The sequence below is a fragment of the Aptenodytes patagonicus genome, chromosome 4, assembly GCF_965638725.1.
Source record: "Aptenodytes patagonicus chromosome 4, bAptPat1.pri.cur, whole genome shotgun sequence".
NCBI classification, from domain to species: Eukaryota; Metazoa; Chordata; class Aves; order Sphenisciformes; family Spheniscidae; genus Aptenodytes; species Aptenodytes patagonicus.
This window is the reverse complement of record NC_134952.1, coordinates 19078-39364: the sequence shown is the minus strand read 5'-3', so window position 1 is coordinate 39364 and position 20287 is coordinate 19078. Positions and strand designations below refer to the sequence as shown.

General features: G+C 61.7%; 1 protein-coding gene across 2 annotated transcripts; it reads left to right on the top strand.

Moving 5' to 3' along the window:
* Positions 1–1678: 1678 nt before the first annotated feature.
* PAIP2B (poly(A) binding protein interacting protein 2B) lies at positions 1679–19591 on the top strand. 2 transcript variants are annotated; one of them, XM_076335611.1, is made up of 4 exons: positions 1679–1729; positions 12074–12228; positions 16703–16879; positions 17460–19591. In XM_076335611.1, the coding sequence occupies exons 2-4, from the start codon at positions 12082–12084 to the stop codon at positions 17514–17516; spliced, it is 381 nt and encodes a 126-aa protein (XP_076191726.1). In that variant the 5' UTR covers positions 1679–1729; positions 12074–12081; the 3' UTR covers positions 17517–19591. The 2 variants fall into 2 exon arrangements, with proteins under 2 accessions (XP_076191726.1, XP_076191727.1); XM_076335612.1 differs by lacking the exon at positions 1679–1729 and adding an exon at positions 5333–5481.
* The last annotated feature ends 696 nt before the right edge of the window (positions 19592–20287 follow it).

Sequence of the window (20287 nt, the reverse complement as noted above, 5' to 3'; positions counted from 1 at the left end):
CCGCTGCTCCCCCCACTTCGGGGGTGCGGGGCTGGGTACCCCCCTCCCCGAGGTGCCCCCAAAATTGGGGGTGCAGGGCTGGGACCCCTCCCAGGTGCCCCCAAAACTGGGGGTACAGGGATGGGGACCCCCCAAACTGGGGGTGCGGGGCTGGGTACCTCCCGGGGCTCCCCCCACCCCGGGGGTGCGGGGCTGGGTGCCCCCCCCCCGAGGTGCCCCTGAAACTGGGGGTGCAGGGCTGGGTGCCCCCCCTCGAGGTGCCCCCAAAACGGGGGGTACAGGGCTAGGGACTCTCCAAAACTGGGGGTGCAGGGCTGGGCCCCCCCCCGCTGCTCCCCCCACTCCGGGGGTGCGGGGCTGGGTGCCCCCCCCCCGAGGTGCCCCTAAAACTGGGGGTGCAGGGCTGGGTGCCCCCCCTCGAGGTGCCCCCAAAACGGGGGGTACAGGGCTAGGGACTCCCCAAAACTGGGGGTGCAGGGCTGGGCCCCCCCCCGCTGCTCCCCCCACTCCGGGGGTGCGGGGCTGGGTGCCCCCCCCCCGAGGTGCCCCTAAAACTGGGGGTGCAGGGCTGGGTGCCCCCCCTCGAGGTGCCCCCAAAACGGGGGGTACAGGGCTAGGGACTCCCCAAACTGGGCGTGCGGGGCTGGGCCCCCCCCGGGGCTCCCCCCACCCCGGGGGTGCGGGGCTGGGTGCCCCCCCCTCGAGGTGCCCCCAAAACTGGGGGTGCAGGGCTGGGCCCCCCCGGGGCTCCCCCCACCCCGGGGGTGCGGGGCTGAGTTCCCCCCCCCGAGGTGCCCCCAAAACTGGGGGTACAGGGCTGGAGACCCCCAAAACTGGGGGTGCGGGGCTGGGTCCCCCCCGGGGCTCCCCCCACCCCGGGGGTGCGGGGCTGAGTTCCCCCCCCCCGAAGTGCCCCCAAAACTGGGGGGGCAGGGCCGGGGACCCCCCAAACTGGGGGTGCGGGGCTGGGTGCCCCCCGAGGTGCCCCCCCCCCGATGGTGCAAGTTGGGGCCCCCCCGCCCCGAGCCACGCGCCCGCCACGTGACAACGGCCCCTCCGCCCCGCCCCGCCCCGCCCCGCCCCGCCTCGGGCGCGGGTGCCCGGGGAATCCCCCGCCCCTTCGGTGTGTTTACATCAACCCGCCAATCAGCGGCTCTCTAGCAGCACTCCCGCGCGGCGGGGCGGGCGGCTTGTGACGCCTCTCCCCATTGGGCGCTGCGCCCGCCAATCAGGATCTGGGCGAAGGGGCGAGGTGATGTGGTTATTTACATTGTGGCCGGCCACGCCCACCCCGCCACGGTCCCGCCTGTCTGATCCCACGTGGGGGACGCGTGCGCCCAACCAATCTGGCCCTTCGAGGTTAACCAATCCGGAGGCTAGGAGGCGGATCCGGGTCTCCAATCAGAGGGCGGCAGGGCGGGTGGGACTAGAAGCTGGAGTGGCAGCGGACTGGTGGAATACCGACACTCTCGCGCTCCCCCCCCCCCCCCGCCCCGCCCCGCCCCGCCCCGCCCAACCAGACCTAGAGCTGAGCGCGGGGGGGGCGGGGACGCGTGGCGGGTCTGGCCAATGGGATGCCGGGTTCTGTTAGGGCGGGGCGGGTGGGCGTGTCCCCGCCGCGCGGGGCGGGCGGCGGCGGGGTCCGGCGGCGGCGGCGGCGGCGGCGGCGGAGGAGGGGGAGGGCGGGCGCCCGCGGAGCGGCACCGGCCCGGCCCGGCCCGGCCGGCAGGTACGGGGTGCGGGGAGGGGGGGCTCCGGGACGAGCCCTGGGCGCGGGCCCGACCGGTCCCCGGCAGCCTGCGGGCCTCTCGGAGCGAGCACCGGGGGGGGGGGTCTGGGGCTGGCGGGCCTCCGGCGGGCGCGGGGCGGGCCGGCCCGGCCCGGCCCGGCCCGTATCGAAGCGAGGCTCGCAGGCCCCGGCCGCGCCTCGCACCCTCCGCCAGCGCAGCCGCGGGGCTCCGGCAAGCCCTCGTCCGGGGTAGCGCTCCGGCCTGCGCCCGGCGGGGAGGGCTGCCGGGACGGGAGCGAAGCAGCTCGGGCCCAGCCTCTCCACCGGGTCACGGGCGCCGCGTTTTGCCGGGGGGGGGGCTTCCTTCCCCGGGACGCGCGGGCCGGGGTAAGCCGGAGAGCGGGAAGCGCGGGGCCGCTGGAGGAGCTCCTTCCCCTGGGAGGCGAAGCCCTGCCAGGCTGCGGCTGGGCGCTCTCCCGCCGCCCTGCCCCTCGTCCTCCCCCGGCCCCCCTCGGGGAGCAGGCTCCCGAAACCGTCCCCGGGCTCCTCTCTGCCCGGAGCCGGGCCCCCTGCCCCGTGGGGCGAGGCGAGGGGAGCGGTGCCACCGGCCCTGCCGACCCCCCCCCCGCCGTGCGGGGAGGGGATTTGCGTTCAGCAAAGCCACGGGGCAGGGGGGGAGACTGGCTTCTCCCTCCTAAGCCCCCCCCCCCCCCCCCCGTGCTCCCACGGAGTGGTCTCCGCTCCGGCGGAGCAGGCCGGGGGGACGGGACGGGGACAGGCACAGGGGTCCCACACGCTGCCGTCCCTCCGGAGGGGACCCCCGACCCGGAGGCGGGCGGCACGACGCGCTGCCCTTGTGGATGGCGGTGAGTGGAAGCCGGTTTCTCAAGCTTAGCTAAAAAAAAAAAACAAACCAGCCCAAGCCCGTGCCGCGGGGGCTCGGGATGCGGCACACGGGTGGGTTTGGGCTGGGAGAAGACGAGCCGGCCTGCTCCCCCGCCAGCCGTGTTTTATGGGGGACGGGATGCGGCACCGGCAGGCTCGGCGTGGCGTAGCCGGCTCCTGGTTTGTGCCCTTCAGATATTTTGTTACGTGCTGGCTCTTCAGGTTTCAGCCTGGCGTGCGGTGACAAGTCGGATATTGCTACAGGAGCATCGCGGACGGGTGGGGGAACTTCTGCGTCTGACGTGGTGACTGCCTGATGGGATGTCGCGGGGCGCTGCGTCGCTTTGGAGTACGGCCGATCCGGACCCTTGTTCCTCTGTCAGCCTTGGCCGTAGAGGCCGCAGAAAAGGCTGCGTGAAGCCCTCGGTTGCGTTTGTTCGGCTCCTGACAGCTCGAGACGAAATTTATCGCGTTGAAAATGTCCACGTTTCCTTTCTGCGCGAAGAAGTCTGGGGTTTTTTTCCCCCTGAAGAGCTCCTGGGTGGCAGGCTGAGGGGACAGCCCTTTCCCAGGCTGAGTAAGGGAGAGCCGGGCGTGCCTGTGCGCTGTATCTAAGATGCACGCGTGTCCTTGCAGGATTCCCCACGTACTTACTTGAGACGGGCAGAAGACGCCAGCCCGTGCGCAGGTGGATCGTGTATCGGCGCGCTCTGTTAGGGGGAGCTGGGCTTTTCACGCGAACTTTCGGGCTTTTGTTCTGGAAGCGAACGGCCGAGGAGGGAAGCAGGCTTGTTTCCCCTCCCTTGAAGCAGCCGTTCGTTTTCCCCTCACGGCCGGCCGCAGGACGGTGAAGCGAGACCCTCGGCCGTTCACCTCTGGGTCATCCATCGCCCGCCAGCCTGGGCTGGCCGGTCCGCGGCGCCCCGGGGACCGCAACTGCGCGAGGACAACGTCCGTCCGTCCGTCCCCGGCGCTGTCATCGCGCCGGCCCTTACCCCGGTGTTAATTTGATCCACACCGGTGGTGTCGGCAGCCGAAATCCCAGGCTGCTGAAAGGCAGCCGCCAGCCAGCCCGCCCGGCGCCCGCTCTTGTTTGGTGTTGACAGGGAGCGTTTCGTCAGGTTTTGGGCGGCCTGGAGAAGGGTGCCGAGCCCCGGCAGCCGTGACCGTGCCACACCGTCCGAGGGAGGGACCGGCAAGAGCCAGCGCGGTCCAGCTGCCGAGGTGCCAGACCCGAGATCCCGGAACGGGGGTCGAATCGCCACGTCCGCCTTAGCCCGCTCAGCCTGGCCGCGCTTCGCTTCCCCGTCTCCCCGCTCAGAGTGAAAGCCATGGCCTGGAGGGCGCGCGTCCGGCGCCGGGACGGGCCAAGCCCGAGGTGTGAGTACAGGTGCCTGGAAAGGTGCCTCCGTGTCGGGCCTCCGGCGCAAACAGGGACAAAGCTGCTCCTGCAAATCCGGAGAGCCCTGGCAAAGCGTTCAGTTTGCTGCCCTGATCTCCCGTTTCCAGCCGCCCCTGCCGCGGAAATTGCACCGCTGGCTTTTTCTGCTCTCCGTTCTCGCTGCCTGTGCCCGGGCAGGCAGGGAGCTTGCGAAAAGGGAAAAGGGAAAAGGGCTGTCCCCTCAGCCTGCCACCCAGGAGCTCTTCAGAGGGAGAAACTGCAGACTGGCAGGGAGCAAGGCGAGGTTCTCCCTGCCTTGCCCCGTGGATGTCCCTGTGCGGGAAGCTCGCGGTGGGAAGAGCATCTCCCGGCTCCCGTCAGGAGGTTTCCCCTCCCAGGTGAGAAGTGGCCGCGACTGCCCCCGGGGAGCTGGAAGGTGCTGCTTGGTGGATGCTCTGTTTTGAAGTCTTTAAAATTTCTGTGATCGATTCCCTTAGAGAAATTACAGAATACTGCTGCTCGCGGGCTCGTGCGCGGTGCCGGCTGGCCGTATCGCTGCTGCGGTGTATCGCAGCGTTAATCCTGGTGAGCAGCGGGACCCGTCTCTGAGCTGCCCAGTGCAGAACGCGTCATCTCTGCCCGAGATTAAAAGTGGCTCAGTGAAGAGCAGTGTTTAGGATGAATTTGAAATTGGGTTTCTAGGCATTTCTTGGACACAGCTCAAGAGCGCGTGCGACGTTTCTGGTGGTTTCAAAATGACGGGGGGGGGGGGGGGGGGGGGGATCTGGCGGCACTTCGTTTTGTGCCTGAGCAAAGTGGGGATTGTTCTTGTGGATGCAGATTAAAGTAGCACAGGATGAGATTATCCCCCAGATCAGGGATGGAAATAGGATGCAGTTCCTCAGCAACTGAGATATCTGAAAATGGAAAGCTCCACGTCTGCTGCGGGCCGCGAGCAGGGACCGGCACCCACCCCCGCCTCCCAGTAGCCCAGCAAGGGCGAGAAGGGAGTACCAGGAGCCCAGCCTAACATTAGAAGTCCAGACTAACCTGGAAGACTTTAACGCCCTCTAATTACAGAGGGCTGAAGACAGCGGGGAGCGCCGGGTGACTCCCAAAGGTCTGCAGCAGCTCGCCAGCTCAGCGCTTCAGCGTCGGTGGTAGGGAATAAACCTGAAGCGCCAGTATAATAGGAAGGAGAAGCCCCGGGGAAAAAAATACTTGAAAGACGTCAGGGTGGTGATGGAGCGTGGGCTGGGCCCGAGCCGGATTGCAGCCTAGCAGAAAAAGCCAGACCCAGTCACGCCGGGTTCCCCGGTGAGACCCAGCTGGAAGCAGAGAGGGGGGAGGAACATCGCAAGTGCCATGCGGGGCAGCTGGCAACGCTCACGGCTGCTGGAAAAAATCTACGCGGCTGGGAGATAAAAAGTGCAGCTTGGGACTCCGAGGTGCAGAGGCCTTATCTGTAAACGGAGATTAGAGCAAGGTAATCTCTACGTTTACCGTGCGAGGCGCGGGTGGCCGGGAGGAGAAGCTAGTGGAAGGAATGAGGGCGTTGGAAGGGGGGCTGAACCAGATCGACCTGCGGAGTGCGGGAAGAAGTACGTGTGCGAGCTGAAACGGGACAATCCGGACTCTTGGGAAATCAGGCTAACGAGTTGCCCTTCTCTAATTGCTGCTTCGGAGGAGTTGAGAGGTGGCCTGCAAAAACGTCCGGCCCTCTCCTCCCCTCCCTGCCCCAGCGCTGCCTGGGCACGGGTCAGTCCTGGGCTTCTGGTCGAGGACTTCAAACCAATTTGCTCGTGCTCCGGTGTGCCTCTTCTGTGGGAAGCGTTTCTGCACTGGTCGAGGGGGGGAAAAGCAGCGGGTTTCTTTTTATGAATGCTCTACAAGTTGAAATTTGAGTGGTGTTAAACCCAAAGTGCAGCTGGGATGAGGGTGCAGCGGCGCAGGCTTTGGGGGTGCAGCGCGAACCTCTCGCCTTCCCTCGTGCTGCCGGCCCTTGCAAACCTAGCCGTGCTCCGAAGCGCTTGCAGGGCGGTTGGGAAGGAGAGGGGCCGTGAAAGTGCGCAGCGAAAGAAGGGCTCAGGTTTATTTTCCGAAGTCGGGGTTGCGCTGGGTGGGTTTTCCTGCTGAACGACCAGCCCGTCTGCAAACACAATGATTCCCATAGCTATTTATAGAGCTGGGAGCCCTGGCCGGCCGGCCTCCTCCATCACGTAACCCGGCGCTCCCCGCCGAAGCGGCCTCCGCCAAGGTTTTGGCTCTGGCCGCGCCAGCCTGGGGAGGGTAAGGAGGACCATATGTCCCTCGACTTCAGCCAAGCGCGCAGCTGTGCTCGATTCTCCCGTCTGGTGCTGACTTGTTAACTCTTTGGGGGCGAAGGGGAGGAACGTGGCTCACGCCACGCTTGGCGTAAGAAAGGGGCAGAAACCGGCCAGAAGTGGGACTCGCGAAGGGCGCCTTGCCTCCCAGGAGTTCCTCAGTCCTGCTGTGACTAACCCTGTTTGTTCCGCCGTGGGTTACCCTCCCGAATTAGGTAAGGAAATGGTCTAATGGTCCGCCTGGAAAGAGCGGATAACCGTATGTGTGATTCCGGGGTGTCGAAGTGCGTTATCCAGATTATTAATAACTCGCCATGCCTTATGCTGCTCCGTCGCAGGAGCCTGAAGCGTTCCTGCGTGTACACTCTCCTCCCAGGACGGTTCGTTCCAACCGCAGTGCCATCTCGCCGTCTGCTGCCCCTTGTCCTTACCCCTCTCCGCCCGCCGGACGGTGCCACAGCCCCCCGACCCGCTCGAGGTGGACATGCAGCACCGCCTGCCTGCCGTTCCCTCCCCACGTGGCTCGCCGCTGGAAAAACGCTTGCCTGCGAGATCAGCTTGCTTCCCTGCCGCGCCGACCGCATCGCCCTGCGTTATCTCCGTCTCTGCAATCAGGCTCTCGCCTCCTGCGCTCCTCTTGCAGCGCGGCGGGTACCTGCGCCTCTGGGCTTGCTGTCCTCTCGCACTCGCTCCTCTGTCCCAGCCTTGTCTCCCTCGGGGTCGGCTGCCCCCTTTTATGCCCCGCTCGGGTGCTGCCTGCTCTGAGGAGTCCTTCCCCACCTCCTGCCGACTCAGTTCACAAAGTCTCTGCCCTCCCTGCATCAGATGTCTCAGCGCGGTGACAAGGGGACCTTGCTCTTGCTCCGCTTTGTAATTCCAAGGAGCGGGAGCCCGGTGGGATGAGGCAGCCGGCTGGGCCTCGCGGCGTCTGCTCTGAAGCCGGGGCAGCGTGTCTCACGTAGCACAACCCAACTGCCTCAATGGGCTTTGCACCAGCGCGGTGCCTGCAGGATCAGACCGCAGCTGCAGAAGGGGAGGCAGGGAGGTGGGCAGAGGGCGGGTAGCTGCAGTACTTGTCCGCTGCTGCCAAAGGGGTCGGGTGAGGGGCCGGGGGCAGAGGGAGCAGACCTGCCCCCGGCAGCCCTGAGCCGCCGTCGCATCCGCTGGCTCCTGCATCCTGCCTCCTGCTTCTCCCCCTCGGCTTTGAAGGGCAGGGAACGCTGACGGCCCTGCAGCGAGCTCTGCAGCAGGGCCAGACGATGCCCAGCCTTGTGCCTGGACCGCGGCGCTGTCTCTGCGCAGCAGCGGAGGGGCTAAGAGACACGTCCGCACAGAAACGTGGGTGTTTCCTCCAAAAAAGTCCATCCTCTTTAGACGCCGTCGGCGTTGGGACGGTGGTGGTGTGTTGGCATCTTCCTGTGGGAGCCGCGCTGATTAGTTTGCCCTCGGAAGTCTCGGTCACTTGTGCTAATTTGCCTCGGTGACTATTTCCAGGCTAACGGAGCCGGGACCGCCTGGTAGCCCCAGCTGGGGTCAGGTCCCGTGAAATCCGTAGCCTTTAAGCATCACCCAAATACCAAACGGGGGCCGAATTACTGTTTCCCAGCTCATGTTGTCCAGTACCTTTTCCAAGGGAGACCTACCTTGCCAGGCTGCTCTTCCAGCCCCGGGCGAGTATGGGAGCATTAAGAATGACGAAGATGTTTGTAAAGGCTGGCAGGGACCTCTCAGGCTGCCTCCCTGCCTTGCAGGCAGCCGCACGGCGTAGCTCCTCGGGATTTGCCGTCCTCCGGATCAGGGCGTGCAGCTCTCGGGAGGTGGTTTGTGTGCTCTGGATGTGTTTTCTGAGCTCTCAGTCCCCAGGTTGAAGATTACTTTTTTTTTTTTTTTTTTGGATCTACTTAATTTTCCAGGGGAAGGGAGACACAAATCCAAGCAGCCTTCATTATAAGAAAGCAGATTTTTTTTTATTTATTTTAGTTTTAATGGAGAGCCGTGGCTCAGAGCAGCGAGCTTGCTGCAGCGTCTCAGCAATATATCAAAATCACCCTGGCGCTGTGCGTACTTGGTAGAGCGTCAACAGGCTGACAGTTACAGCGCTGCTCCAGTGACTCAGATAAATAGCACGCAGACCAAAACATACATTGAGCCTGGCTCGGCCAGACTGGAAAATGCACCCTTGGAAGGCGTTTTTCCAGGCGGGGACGGCTCTGCACGGCCGGGGCTGCTGCGAGGGGTTGCTGGCATGCTCCGAGCGCCGGCTGATGGGGGAAGACCGTGACCTTGGGTCCTTGAGACCCAGCTGTGAAAAATGGGAGATTAAAAAAAAAAAAACCACTTTGGCTGGGTTTTTGGGTTTGTTTTTTTTTTTTTTTTCCCTTTTGTGTTTGGGCTGCCGAAGCGGTGCATCACATAGGTCGCTGCTGTGCCGTCGCTGTCTGTGTGTGTACCTCTGCCCCTGGGTACCCGCTGCCCTTCGCGCTGTACCGGCCAGCACCGACGGGAGATTTGGGTGCCTGTCTTCCTCTTCGGTGAGTTTTTTTTCGCCCGGGGCATTCCCAGTGGACGTGCAGGCAGGAGCCACCCCCCGGCAGGGACCGGCTTGCGGGGCAGCCTGCCTCTCCTGCCTGCCGCTCGCTGCCTGCCGTTTCTCCCAGCGAAGCGCAGGGGCACCGCTCTGCAGAAGGGCTCCTGTCTCGCTCCGTGACGCTTAAATGTCCGTGCTGGCCTCTCCGAGCTGGGGATCCCGGCCCCTCCGTCTGCCCCTTAGGGGATGGTGGAAGCCGAAATCGGGAAGCCGAGCTCGGCCGGCATCCCCGGACCCTGCCTGCCCCACGGGAGCCCTTCAGTTTGCTCCAGGCACTGAAGTGGGACGTGTGGATGGCCGAGGGGCTGCAGGCTCTGCACGGACATTGGGATGCCGGCAGCGCTCAGGGCTGCTCTGCTGTTACGATCTGTTTGTGCTGAGAGCTGCTGCCTTTGCTGCTCCCCGTCCGCCTGAAAAACCTGTCCTGCCGATGGGAACAGCGATGAAGGTCCTGCTGCTGCCTTATAAACCTGGGAGGGAAACTAGACACAAGCCGTCCTTTCATCTCTCTGCTCCCAAACCACAGCACGCCGCCCTCCTCGCCGCGCCGGGCCAGCCGCCCTCCTCTGCCTCTCCTCCTCCCGCAGCTCCCCACGGCCATGCCGCAGGTCCTGGGTCACCCACGCCAAACGCTCGGGGAAAACCCCCTTTGCTGTTCAGAAAAAGCTGCAAAGCTCTGCCGAGAGCCGGCACCACGGGAGCAAGGTCTCTTTGCAGCCAGATTAGTGAGGAGCGTGGAGTCTTGGGGAGGGAGAGGAAGGTTTTTATTTCTTTTTAAAAAAAAAACAAAAGAAACATAAAACCCATAAAATTAAAACATTGGAAAAACCTTCCCTCCTCTACCCGTGCTGCTTCTCCAGCTAAACCGTTCTCTGCAGCGGCTGGTACGGAGCCGCTGGACCAGCACAGGCACCTCGCTTCGTCTCTTGACAGCAGCTGCCTGATCTGCAGCAGGGCAGCGGGAGGGCTTTCGGTTCGACCCAGCACCGATCCTGCCCGTCTGCGCGGAGGACCCGGCTCCGGACGCCGTACGTAAGCAGTGAACCCCGCCGGCTCCTCAAAACTCGTGTGTCCTTGAGCTCCGGGCTCTGCCTGTGCAAACATCTCTGCTGGCGGCGAGAGGAGCGGGCAGGGAAGGAGGGAGAGCTCCCCCGTCCAAACCTTTCGTGCCTTTTCGCTTGCTTTGCGGGCTCTGTTCCCCCTCCCGCCTGCCCTGCGACTCTCCCCTGCCAGACTTGAGCTGTCTGTCGTCAATAAGTCTCGTTGATCATGGGAGAGCCGCCGTGTTGGCTTTGGCGCGGTTTACGTTTCCATGCTTGGTTCGGAGCCTTTCTTGCTTCTCTGCAGATAACAAAGGCTGCTTCAGTGTGGCCTGGTGCCGCGTCCCGAGGCTGCAGGCAGCCTGAGGGCCTTGCTGCTCTTCTTTTTCCCCCCCTTTTTTTTTTTCCCCCCCCTTTTTTCTTTGCCCGGGAGCAGCTGTGTTAAAGCTGTGCCGCTGCTGGGGACCCAAGGGCTGTGCACCTTTGTTATTGATGGGATTGCTTTTTGGAGAGTAACGTGGGACAGCTCTCGTGTGCTTGTCTGTGCTTCAGATTCCTCCCCGAAATAAGAATAATCTGCTTGGCCCCTACAGCAGGCTGCATTTAAGGAGTAACGTGGGATCCCCGCTCCTGGGTGACTGGGGGGGCTGCTGGCAGGCAGATCTGAGGGCAGCTGTGCCCCGGGTGGAGACAGAAAAGACCGGGCTCCGGCAGGGACGTTGCTTGCTCTCACAGCCTTGTAGGGGCTCGCGGAGACTCTGAGAGGTCGTCTAATCTGTCTTCGTATTCCTCAAGCAGGATTAGGCATACCCGGACCCCCCTGGCGCCCATCACTAACTGTTCCCTGAAGGTTTTGGGGAGAGGCTTGTCCCCCTGCGAAGGGTATTAGTTCCCGTCGTCGCTAGTGGTCTCCCCGACCCCATTCCCCTTCCAAATCCAGTTTCTACTGCTGCAAAAATGGAAAAGCCCCTCTGTATCCACAAGGACAAAAGACTGATTTTTCCGCAACCTCCTTCTGTACCTAAAGGGCTTGGAGTAGTATGGAATATTTCAGCTGGAAGGGACCTACGACGGTCATCTGGTCCAACTGGCTGTTGTGTGGGGCTCCCCGGCTCTCGTCCTCCTCGAGACCAAAGCAACCCGCTCCTGCCACTCGTCCCACGAAGTCGTGTTTTCCAGCCCCTGCTCGCGCGGGATGCTCTCCCGTTCGTCCCTGTGCCCCAGTGCTGGGCTGGAGCTGGACGCGGCTCAGCTCCAGATAAAGCCTTTACCAGGGGAGGGTAAAACGTACAGCTGGGATGTCGTTACGTGATGTTCGGACGTTTTTCAGCAGGGTTGTGCCGGCCTTAGTCCGCGTTTCGCTATTGAATTATCGTCTCATTTATGTCTGTGTGTGTCTCTCTCTGTCTGTTCCCGGGAGCCTTTCGGAAGGCGGGTTTTGGGACTCCCTAAGGTTTGTCTTGCTTCAGGCCGTGCTCCTGGGACTCCGAATGCCTGCTTTAGAAAAAGGCAGCCTTCATGTCGCAAACCAACAGGCTTTTGCGAAATGCCCTCTAAAAATAAAGAAATTACGGCAGAGATAAAGGGACGTGAACTGGCGTGCATATGTTCTGCCAAAAAATTCAGTATTTTGGGGTAGGGGGCAATCTGCCTCCGTGGTGTTGATATGTTGACTGCAGTGATAACCCAGTTGTGGTCTTTTGGTGTATTTTGTGGCAGATTTAAAATAAATCGGATGGATGGACGGGGTTTGGGGTGCCGGTGCCTGTCCAAGCCCTGTTCACAACTTCTCCAGGAGCTGCTGGTCAGGTCACCCATTGCTCTAAGTCCAGACCAAGTATGTTCAGACTATCCCTGACGGGTCAAAACCGTGAAAAATAAACGCTGCCCCTGCCGGGGAGGTGTAGTGCTGCTCGGAGGGCTTTTGAGGAGAGAAGAGGAGTCGGGAATAGCGCCGTGCCTCGAACAAAGCAGCCTGGAAGCAGCAGGTTCTTGTGCGGGAAGCCTGAGCTGTCACCCATCAGCGTGGCCAGCGGCGAGCGTCCATCTGGGAGCTGGGCGGCCAGCACAGGTTTTGGGGCACAGGGGTCCCCGGCAGCTCCCTCACCCCCTTGTTTCTCTTCACAGAATCAGTAATGATGAATGGCTCCGACCTCGCCAGTACGACGGCGTCCAGTCCCAAATCCAAAGAGGACCAAGTAGTGAACGGCCACGATGAAAAGGAAAACAACCCCTTTGCAGAGTACATGTGGATGGAGAACGAAGAAGACTTCAACAGACAGGTAAGACCGGGAGGGTGGTCGCCAGCTCCGCGTTTTTGCCGCTAAAAGTGAGGTGAGGGTAGAGGAGAGGGAAAGGTGGCCTTTGGTGGGCACCGTGAAGTGCGTGTGAGTCACAGCCGGCGCGGGCCCTGCACGGAGACGGTGGCTCTCGGCTCAAGGGAAGAGTCATCCTGTTTATGTTGGATCTGCTTGTAAGGACATGCGATGGATAAAGTCGGGGAAAAAAAGAAACCTCACGATGCCTTTGACCCTCTCACATCTTTCTCAGAGGGACAGTGACGGCACCGTCATCTTCTCCTCTGCTTTGCTGTGATAACAGAGACCTGCGCTTTCCGCACGCTCAGCTGGAAGGAGAGGACCAGCGTAAAAATCAGTGCTCAAAATTTGAGAGCATTTGTAGCCTGGCTATCTCAGCAATGAGTTCCTGCAGTTAGTACCTCCCATTTCGGGTAGAAGTCTCCATTTCAGTGAAAACGGACCGTTTTCACTGCTTTGCACTTTGCACAAAGCTGCTCCAAACACGCTTGGAGCAGCCAGACCACTTGGTAGGAGCCTTGGCCACCAGATGCTGCGTCCAAAATGGCCAGCTAAGCTCTCGAGAGCTTCTGGTAGATCGTGGTGGGATTTGAACAGCTCTTGCCTGTGGAATAACGACGCGACCCCGCGAGCTGGAGCAGAGGGAGCAGCCGCATAGCGTCTTCCTCGTGCTTCTGCTTTGGGTCTTCATCCAAATGCCAGGGCAGCGGGGACGAGCTTGCTGGAGGCTCGCTGGTCCCTCCTGCCATCATCCCAGTAGCTGGGGAGAAGTCGGCCGGCTTGAACTGGCCGAGGAAGGAGCTTGCCCCTTCAGCTGGCTGAGCTGTGCTACTGGCAGGAAACCTGAAGTCTCCTGGACACTTGTCCCCTCCCTGAAACGTCCCCACGAGCGTGGCCAAGCACCAGACTCCCATCACCGGGGTGTCAGGAGACTGGCAGGGAGGGACCGCCCGAGCTGCGGGCAGGCTGGGCGGAGGGATTTCATGTCCCCACCGCACTCCCGGTCGCCAAAGGAGGATTTCATCAGCTTTACTGGTGTTCTCAGCAGAAAATCTCCATATGGTAATACTTAAGTCTTGTTCCCACAGGAGGAAACTGCAGCCGCCCGCTGACAGTAACTCCTGGTGAGCGTGCAGCAGCAGCAGCAGCCTTGTGCCGCCCCGCACCACGTTAGCAACTGTTAGCGGGCTGTGACTCAAAGCCTTTGTTTTTTAGGCGGCAGCTGGCCCCCACAAGCAGCTGTGCTGATGGAAATGTGCTAGATTAATTAGTTAATGTTTGTAAAGCGCCGTCTTGATTAAAAGCCTGATGAAGGCAAAGTGCAAAGCAAGCCGTACTGCAGCTCCCTGCCGGAGGGAGCGTCCCGGGGCGGAGGAGCGGCGGCCGAGGCAAGGCGGAGGGGAGCATGTGCAGGCAGAGGAAGATGGAGGAAGGAGGAAGACGGAGCCAAGACCTCAGGGCTTCCCTGTGTTGGGCACTGTGTCGCCGAGATACTCGCCCGTGCTCTCCTGGTCTGCCAGCCCTCGCTTTTGCCCTTCAGCTCCTCAGCGATGCCCTGGGAGCTCAGCCCTTCATCCAGCTCCTGGTGAAATGCTGCTCGGGGGAAAACGGTTCGTACAGACGCTGGAGTCCCTCTTTAAGGGCTTTGAATTCCATGTGTCTGCTGGTGGGGCACCGGCCGGGGTAGGGAGAGCTGTCCTGCGCCAGGATCTTCGTCCGTCGGAAGGCAGCGCTCCTGGAAGAAGCCATCCTCAGGCCGGCACGGGTACTCGTGGGGCTTGGCTTGGGACGCTGCGCCTCGTGCCTCTCGTCTGGCTCCGTTCTGCTGCCTGGCCGGAGTCGCTCCCGAGTGTCCCCGGGAGAGGATGAGACGCCGGCGATGGGGGCCACGGGGTGGGGGACAGCAGGCACGTCCCTTTCAGTGGCGATGGTGGCTTCTGCCGCCTTCACGTGCAAGCCCCAGTGGCTTGGGGCTGCTGTAAGACCTGGGGCTGAATCTTCCCCCAGACCCACTTTCTCTTCCATCTTCCTCAGCTTTCTGAAGCCACGCTGCTTCCTTGCCCCCCCGCCCCTGCAAGGGTTTCTGCCGTCCGGGCACTGAGCAAGGGGAACAGGCAGGTGTTTTCAGAAACCCACGGGCTCCTTGGCACGCTCCTCCCTTATTTATGCTAGCGACGCTCCTTTTCCCATGGAGCCAGCACATCCCAGAGGGCAAAAAGGGAGTGGTGGGCTCTTGTGCTGAGAAGAAACTGTGCTGACAGCAGGTGAGGTTGGTGCCGAAGGGCCTGGGGCAGGAGGTGACAGAGCTGCGTTAAATACCACAAGAAGCCAAAGAAGAGCCCTGAGCCGATACTAAGCCCTTTCTGTCCTGGTTCAGGACGTCGCGATGCGGTGCAAAGGAGTTCGTGGTTTCTGGCTAGAGGGGGTAGCAGGTAGGTACAGGTGCGAGCGTGTCCAGGATCTCTCCCTCCCTGTCCCCCGGTCCAGGACCGACGTCGTCACCGCGTCCCCGGCGCGCAGCCGGCGCTGGCGTTGGCCCCGACGGCCGGTTGCGTGCACCGAAAAGGCTCCGGTGTGGGAAGGGAAACGGGGTGCTGCTGGGCTGCGGTTAGAGTACGGCCGGCAGCACCGAGGCTCGGAGGAGAGGGAATATTCACCTGGGTTTGAAGTGTCGCGAGATGCACAAAGCTCTGGGCTCTCTCCGTCCAGTGCCCTGGAGAAGTGCAGGATCCCAGGGCGGTCCTCGCCGTCGTCACCTGCCGGGGCGAGCCAGCAGTCCTGGGGTGGTTGGTTTGGGTTTGGTTGTTTTTTTTTTTTTTTTAAAATATCCTATTTTCACGTGCTAGTGCCAGCACGTCGTTTCAAGGACAGCCTCTGGAAACCCAGTTGAGAATAGCGATGGTACGGTTCGCTAGCAGTAAAGGGGGTTTTCCCCTGCCCCGAACCGGTTTCTAAGGCTGGTGGAGAGCAGCCCTCCAGTCGCCGAGGCTGGAGACAGCGTCCAAGGCCTGGTTACCGTGAGAGAGCTTTACCAGGAGAGAGCTTTTCGCAACCCTCGCAAGGAGTTTTCCTGGATGTGATTTAAAACGTAGCAGGGACTGGCGGTGAATAACCTGAAAGTGGATAGCGCCGTAGGTTTACCGGGGTTACCTTCCCACGCCGTTTCTGACGGGCAGGTCTCTGTAAACGCCGTGGTGGGGCAGTGGGACCCCGGCAGCCCACCGGTGCCAGGGGCTGCCGGCCCGTCCCCAGCTCAGAGGCTGCAGTACGGGGCGTGGTGGGTTGCAGAGCTCCTCTTTTTTTTTTCCCCCCCAGGAAGCCAGTTTTGATTGTAGTTTCTGCTTTCTGGTGAAATGGAAGGGTTTAAGCTCTTCAGAGCATTTTGCGGTTCATGGATTCACTCGGCCCTCTTGGCCTCAGTAACAGCTGCTCAAAACCGTGCTGTTTTCTGGCTGTCGCCCCGTCTGCTCATTTTCTGGCGACCACGTGCCTGTTTAGCAGGAGGCCGCCGGCGGCACGGGCTGCCCAGCTCCCTGCCTCGCTTGCTTTGCTCCAGTCGGCATCCAGAGAAAACCAGCCCGGAAGATGGGAGCAGCTGGTTAATGCGACCCACTAACGGTACGTGCCTGCTCGAGGGTAAGGACGGGACCCCCGGGCCCACCCTCCTGCCCGTCTCTCCTGCCTGCGCTCCCCTGCGCCGGGAGCCCGAGCCAGGTCCTGCGGCTTTCCTCGGCCTCGGGAGGAGTTTTCCTGCAGCGGAGATGGCGTCATCCGTGGTGCACTCGACGGGAGCCGACTGCCACCCTGCGTCGGTGCTTGCAGAGCACCGGTCCGCCGAGGGGGCTGAGCGGAGCCGGTTTAGCGAACCGGAGAAGTACGGGAAGCAAGACAGCAAAATACGGGCTGGCAGAGCTACCGCATCGCTCCGTAGCGGAGGATCCGCACGACGACGCGCACCCCTAGCGCTGCTTCCCGGTTGTGACTTTATTAGCCACCCCGTTCGTTCTGCAGCGAGCGCTGCTTGGAGCCTGGCAGCCTGAAATCCTGTGCGTGCGCTGCTGCGTCCGGACGTCCCGTAAATCCCGTCCGGTTCCCTTCCGGATTCGCCCGGTGCCGTGAGCCTCGCAGGCTGCATCTCCCCGCCCCGGCGGTCTGCAGTGGCCGGGAAGCGATGCCTGAGCGCGGCTTTGCTCCGCTCGAAAGGTGCCCGGGTGTCGTGCCCTCGCACATCCTGGGGTTGGCTACAGGCAAGTCGACAAAGCTGCGTTCGTCTAGGTTTGAAATATAACTCGGGCTCTACCGCAGTGTTTCTGAGGCACGGACGGGTACCGAGGTGAGGTAGGCACGTTGCAGGCTCCGCTTTTACCAGGTGGGGACAGCGTATGGAAAACGCCAAGACGGGTCGTTTGTTCCTTGACTGACGGCTGTGTTTGGGCAGGTGGAGGAGGAGCTGCAGGAGCAGGAGTTCCTCGACCGCTGCTTCCAGGAGATGCTGGAGGAGGAAGACCAGGACTGGTTCATTCCATCGCGCGACCTGCCCCAGGGCATGGGGCAGCTGCAGCAGCAGCTGAACGGGCTCTCCGTCGGCGACGGCCACAGTTCGGAGGACATTCTGGTAAGGGCCTTGGAGGACGTGCTGCGAGGTCTGGCGAAGAGCAGAGGACCTGTCCTGGGAAGCAGGGGGGGCATTTCCATGGGGGGTTTCCTTACTGGCCGGGGGGGGAGGGAGTGTCGGTGCAAGAGCTGGTGATAATGCACCGGTGACGACGCATTCTGGAGTTTTCCGCGAGGCTGTTCGTTTTAGCCGCGTTTCCTAAAGACAAAAGTATCCAGCTTTGCAGAACTTGCTCTCCAGAAGTCGAGGGATGGGGCTGCCGCTCGCGCGTGAGCTGGGCTCTGGTCCCAGGGCAAGCTGGGACTTCTCTTGCCTTTTGGGCAGAGCCGGGGTGTCCTGGCAGGCTGGAGAGGCACGGGAGGACCAGCCAGGTGTGCTCCAGGGGTGCTGAGCGCCCCGAGCCCATAGAGAGGTTTAGAGTGGTGAAAACCTGCTTGCGTGGCTGGAAGAGCATCCTTGGCAAGCGGCTGCCGGGACAGGGCGCCTTCGGGGTGGGGGTCCGCGGAGGGATGCTTGGCGGGGGGGTGCCGGTATTCGGACCGCTGATGGGGCCCCCCCCCCCTTCCCTCTTCTCTTCCAGAGCAAAAGCAACTTGAATCCAGATGCCAAGGAGTTTGTGCCCGGCGTGAAGTACTGACCGTCAAGGCAGGCTTTGGAAAGACTGTGTCCCTGCTCCGGGGGAAGGTGGCGGGGGGGAAGCAGGGAGGGGGATCGGCCCCCGGCTGGACTCTGCGCCGTAGCGGAGTTGCTGCAATGTGGCGAAATCTTGCTCTACGCTTCAAGTACCTTTTTTTTCCTTTTTTTCTCTTTTTTTTCCTTTTTTTTAAACTCTCCCTTTGTATCGTCTATCACTTTTTTTTTTTGCCAGTTTTTGCTTTCTAGGACTTGCAGCCCTTAGGTCTGCCCTGGAGTCCAGCACTCCCCCTGCTTCAGAGGCCCATTTCAACGCGCGCTTCAAACCTGCTAGTGGAAAAGTCATGTTTTCTTGTTTAAGTAGAATTTGTAGGGATCCCCCTGCCCGCCTGCTCCCTCCCCAGAGGCGGCGAGCCTGGGCCAGGAGCCGCGCTGGCTTTCCCTGTTTCCGTTAAACAGGATTTCTTTCGCTAAAGGAAAAGTGAAGTGTAACAAGACTGTAAACCCTAAATTCCTCCAAGCAGCAGCCTGCCCGAGCTCGCCGGTAGGTGCTGAACACCAACTCATACGCTTCTCTGCTGGTAGATGAGAGTCCTGCCTGCTTAATCGGTTGCGGGAGCTCTTAGGAGAGACCAGACCCCTCAGACACCACCCCGGCTGTCCTTCCCAAGGGAAGGGCTGCTCCTACAAAATACGTCTTCTTAAAGAATTCCCCCCCCCCCCAGCTCTTGAGCTTATCCAGCACTATGGGCTGTGGCTCTGAAGCATCCGTACCTTCCTTTCTCATTGAAATAAATCCGAGAAAAACCCATTAGAGCCCGTTCTCAGCAGAGTGGAGCGGTGGGGAGTTGGTGTCAAGCAGCCTCCCTGGGAGAAGGACCCTCTGCCAAGATGAGTCTGAGCCCCGAGGAGCACCCGCAGACGTAGACAGAGGAGGTGGTGGGCAGCGTCTTCGTGCTGGTCCCTGCGGTGCCCTTTGCTGAGGCTCTGGTGGCGGGTGGCCTTCAAGGCAAAGCCGCCGGAGCGGCTGTTGGTGAGCAGCATCCGTGCCTGTCGGGTGAACTTGCTCTTGGGGACCTCCTTCCCCATCGGCAGGAGCTGGCTGGGCTTCAGCTCCCCGAACCACGGCCCTGGGCGCTCCTGGTATTTTCAATCATGTCCTTAGCGTGGGCTCCTTTGGAGAGCCGGGGTCAGAAATCTGTATCCAGAGGAAGCAGGAGCTCCTCGGTGAGGGGAGTAGCCTAACGATTAAAGTAGTTACTGGCTCTAGTAACGTTTGGGGTGAGTTCTTGCTCATCCGTGTAAATCTCGCCTCCCGGGTGCAGTTACTTCCAGTATTCCCTTTACTTAAACGGAGTAGTTAATGGAGGGGGATTACAGGTCCCTGCGGGGTTTGCAGAGACGGAAGCTAATGGCCACTCGACAGCCGAGGGCTTGCTCCGTCTCCATTAGCTCGGCACAGCAAAGCCGGCGGCCGCAGCTCCCGCCGGCGGCGAGCTCAGCGGGAGGGCCCGGGGTTATCGGACCGCAAACACACTAATGGCGAGCGGAGGTTTGAGCTGATTTAACTCGGCTGCTCTCTGTTACAGTCCGCTCCGTAACTCAACAGATCTCCCGCCTCTGGCTGCCGGTCTTAAAACCAGCACTAAACCCTGACACTACCGCAGCTGGAGCCGGCAGCCTGTTGAAGGTGCCCACCTAAATAGGTGCCCGTCATCTTAAATATTGCTGCCCAGAGGTATGGGTTGGTTTGGGTTGAGTTCTCCTGTTTCCCGGTACAACCCGTGCCTTCAGCGCCTGCGCGGTCGCCTCCAGCTGCCGGAGGCTCCCTCCGCTCCGGGGCCGGAGCTCAGGCCGTGCCCCGGGGCTTTGCGGGACGTGATCCGGGGCGCGGGGAAGGGCAGCTGTACGCTGGGCAAACTTCTTTTGTAGCGGTAGCGCAGTTTCCCCCCCACACACACCCCCAGCCCCTTTCTCTGGTTTCTGTTTGATTTCTTACAAAAAAAACCCACCCCCAACCCTCTGACGTGCTGTAAATTTCAGACAATGCGTTATTAAAAATAAACTTTTTGGAACTGAGCAGTGCAGAAGTCTTGCCTGGAGAAGGGGTAGGGTCTCCAACACCAGCTCGTCTGATGTCTCGGCCCCGGTGGGAAGCTCCTGGAGGATTTTCCTCCTTCACCCCCGCGACGGTACCGTTCCCTCCGCTCGGCTCCGCTGCGGGGCCGGCTTCCAGCATCCTCTGCCAGGGGCTGGGGCTCCCGTGGAGCTGGCTGGGCAGAGCCTGAAATGGCTGGGGGAGGAAACGGCTCCGGTTTATGCCTGGTCGGGAACTTGGCACCCAGAAAATAAAATTTAAAAAAAAAAATTTGAAAGCCAGGGGAGGAGGATTCCCAGCATGGAGGCCACTGCCTCTTCTGCTGCTTCTTCCCCCGGCTGGACACAGGGTATTGCAAACCCCAGCGCCTGGCCCCACGGCTTCGTCCTGCTGCTGGACGAGGCCGTTGGCGTGCGGAGGAGCCTTGCTGGGACACCGTGCTGGCGGAGCCGGGCACGGAGCAGCCTGCCGTGGCAGAGTGAGCCTGCGGGATCAGCCCCGCTCGGTACGTGAGCTCCGTGCCCGTCCCAGTGCCGCCTGCGCTTCCCAGCCAGTCTTCCTCGAAGGAAGAGGCAGCTTCTGGGTTTGTGCTTTAGATCAGGCACAGCCCCTTCCCGCTTGTTTTATACGCAAGAAGCAAAAAAAAACAAAAAAAAAAAGGGGGCTTTTCTTTTTCC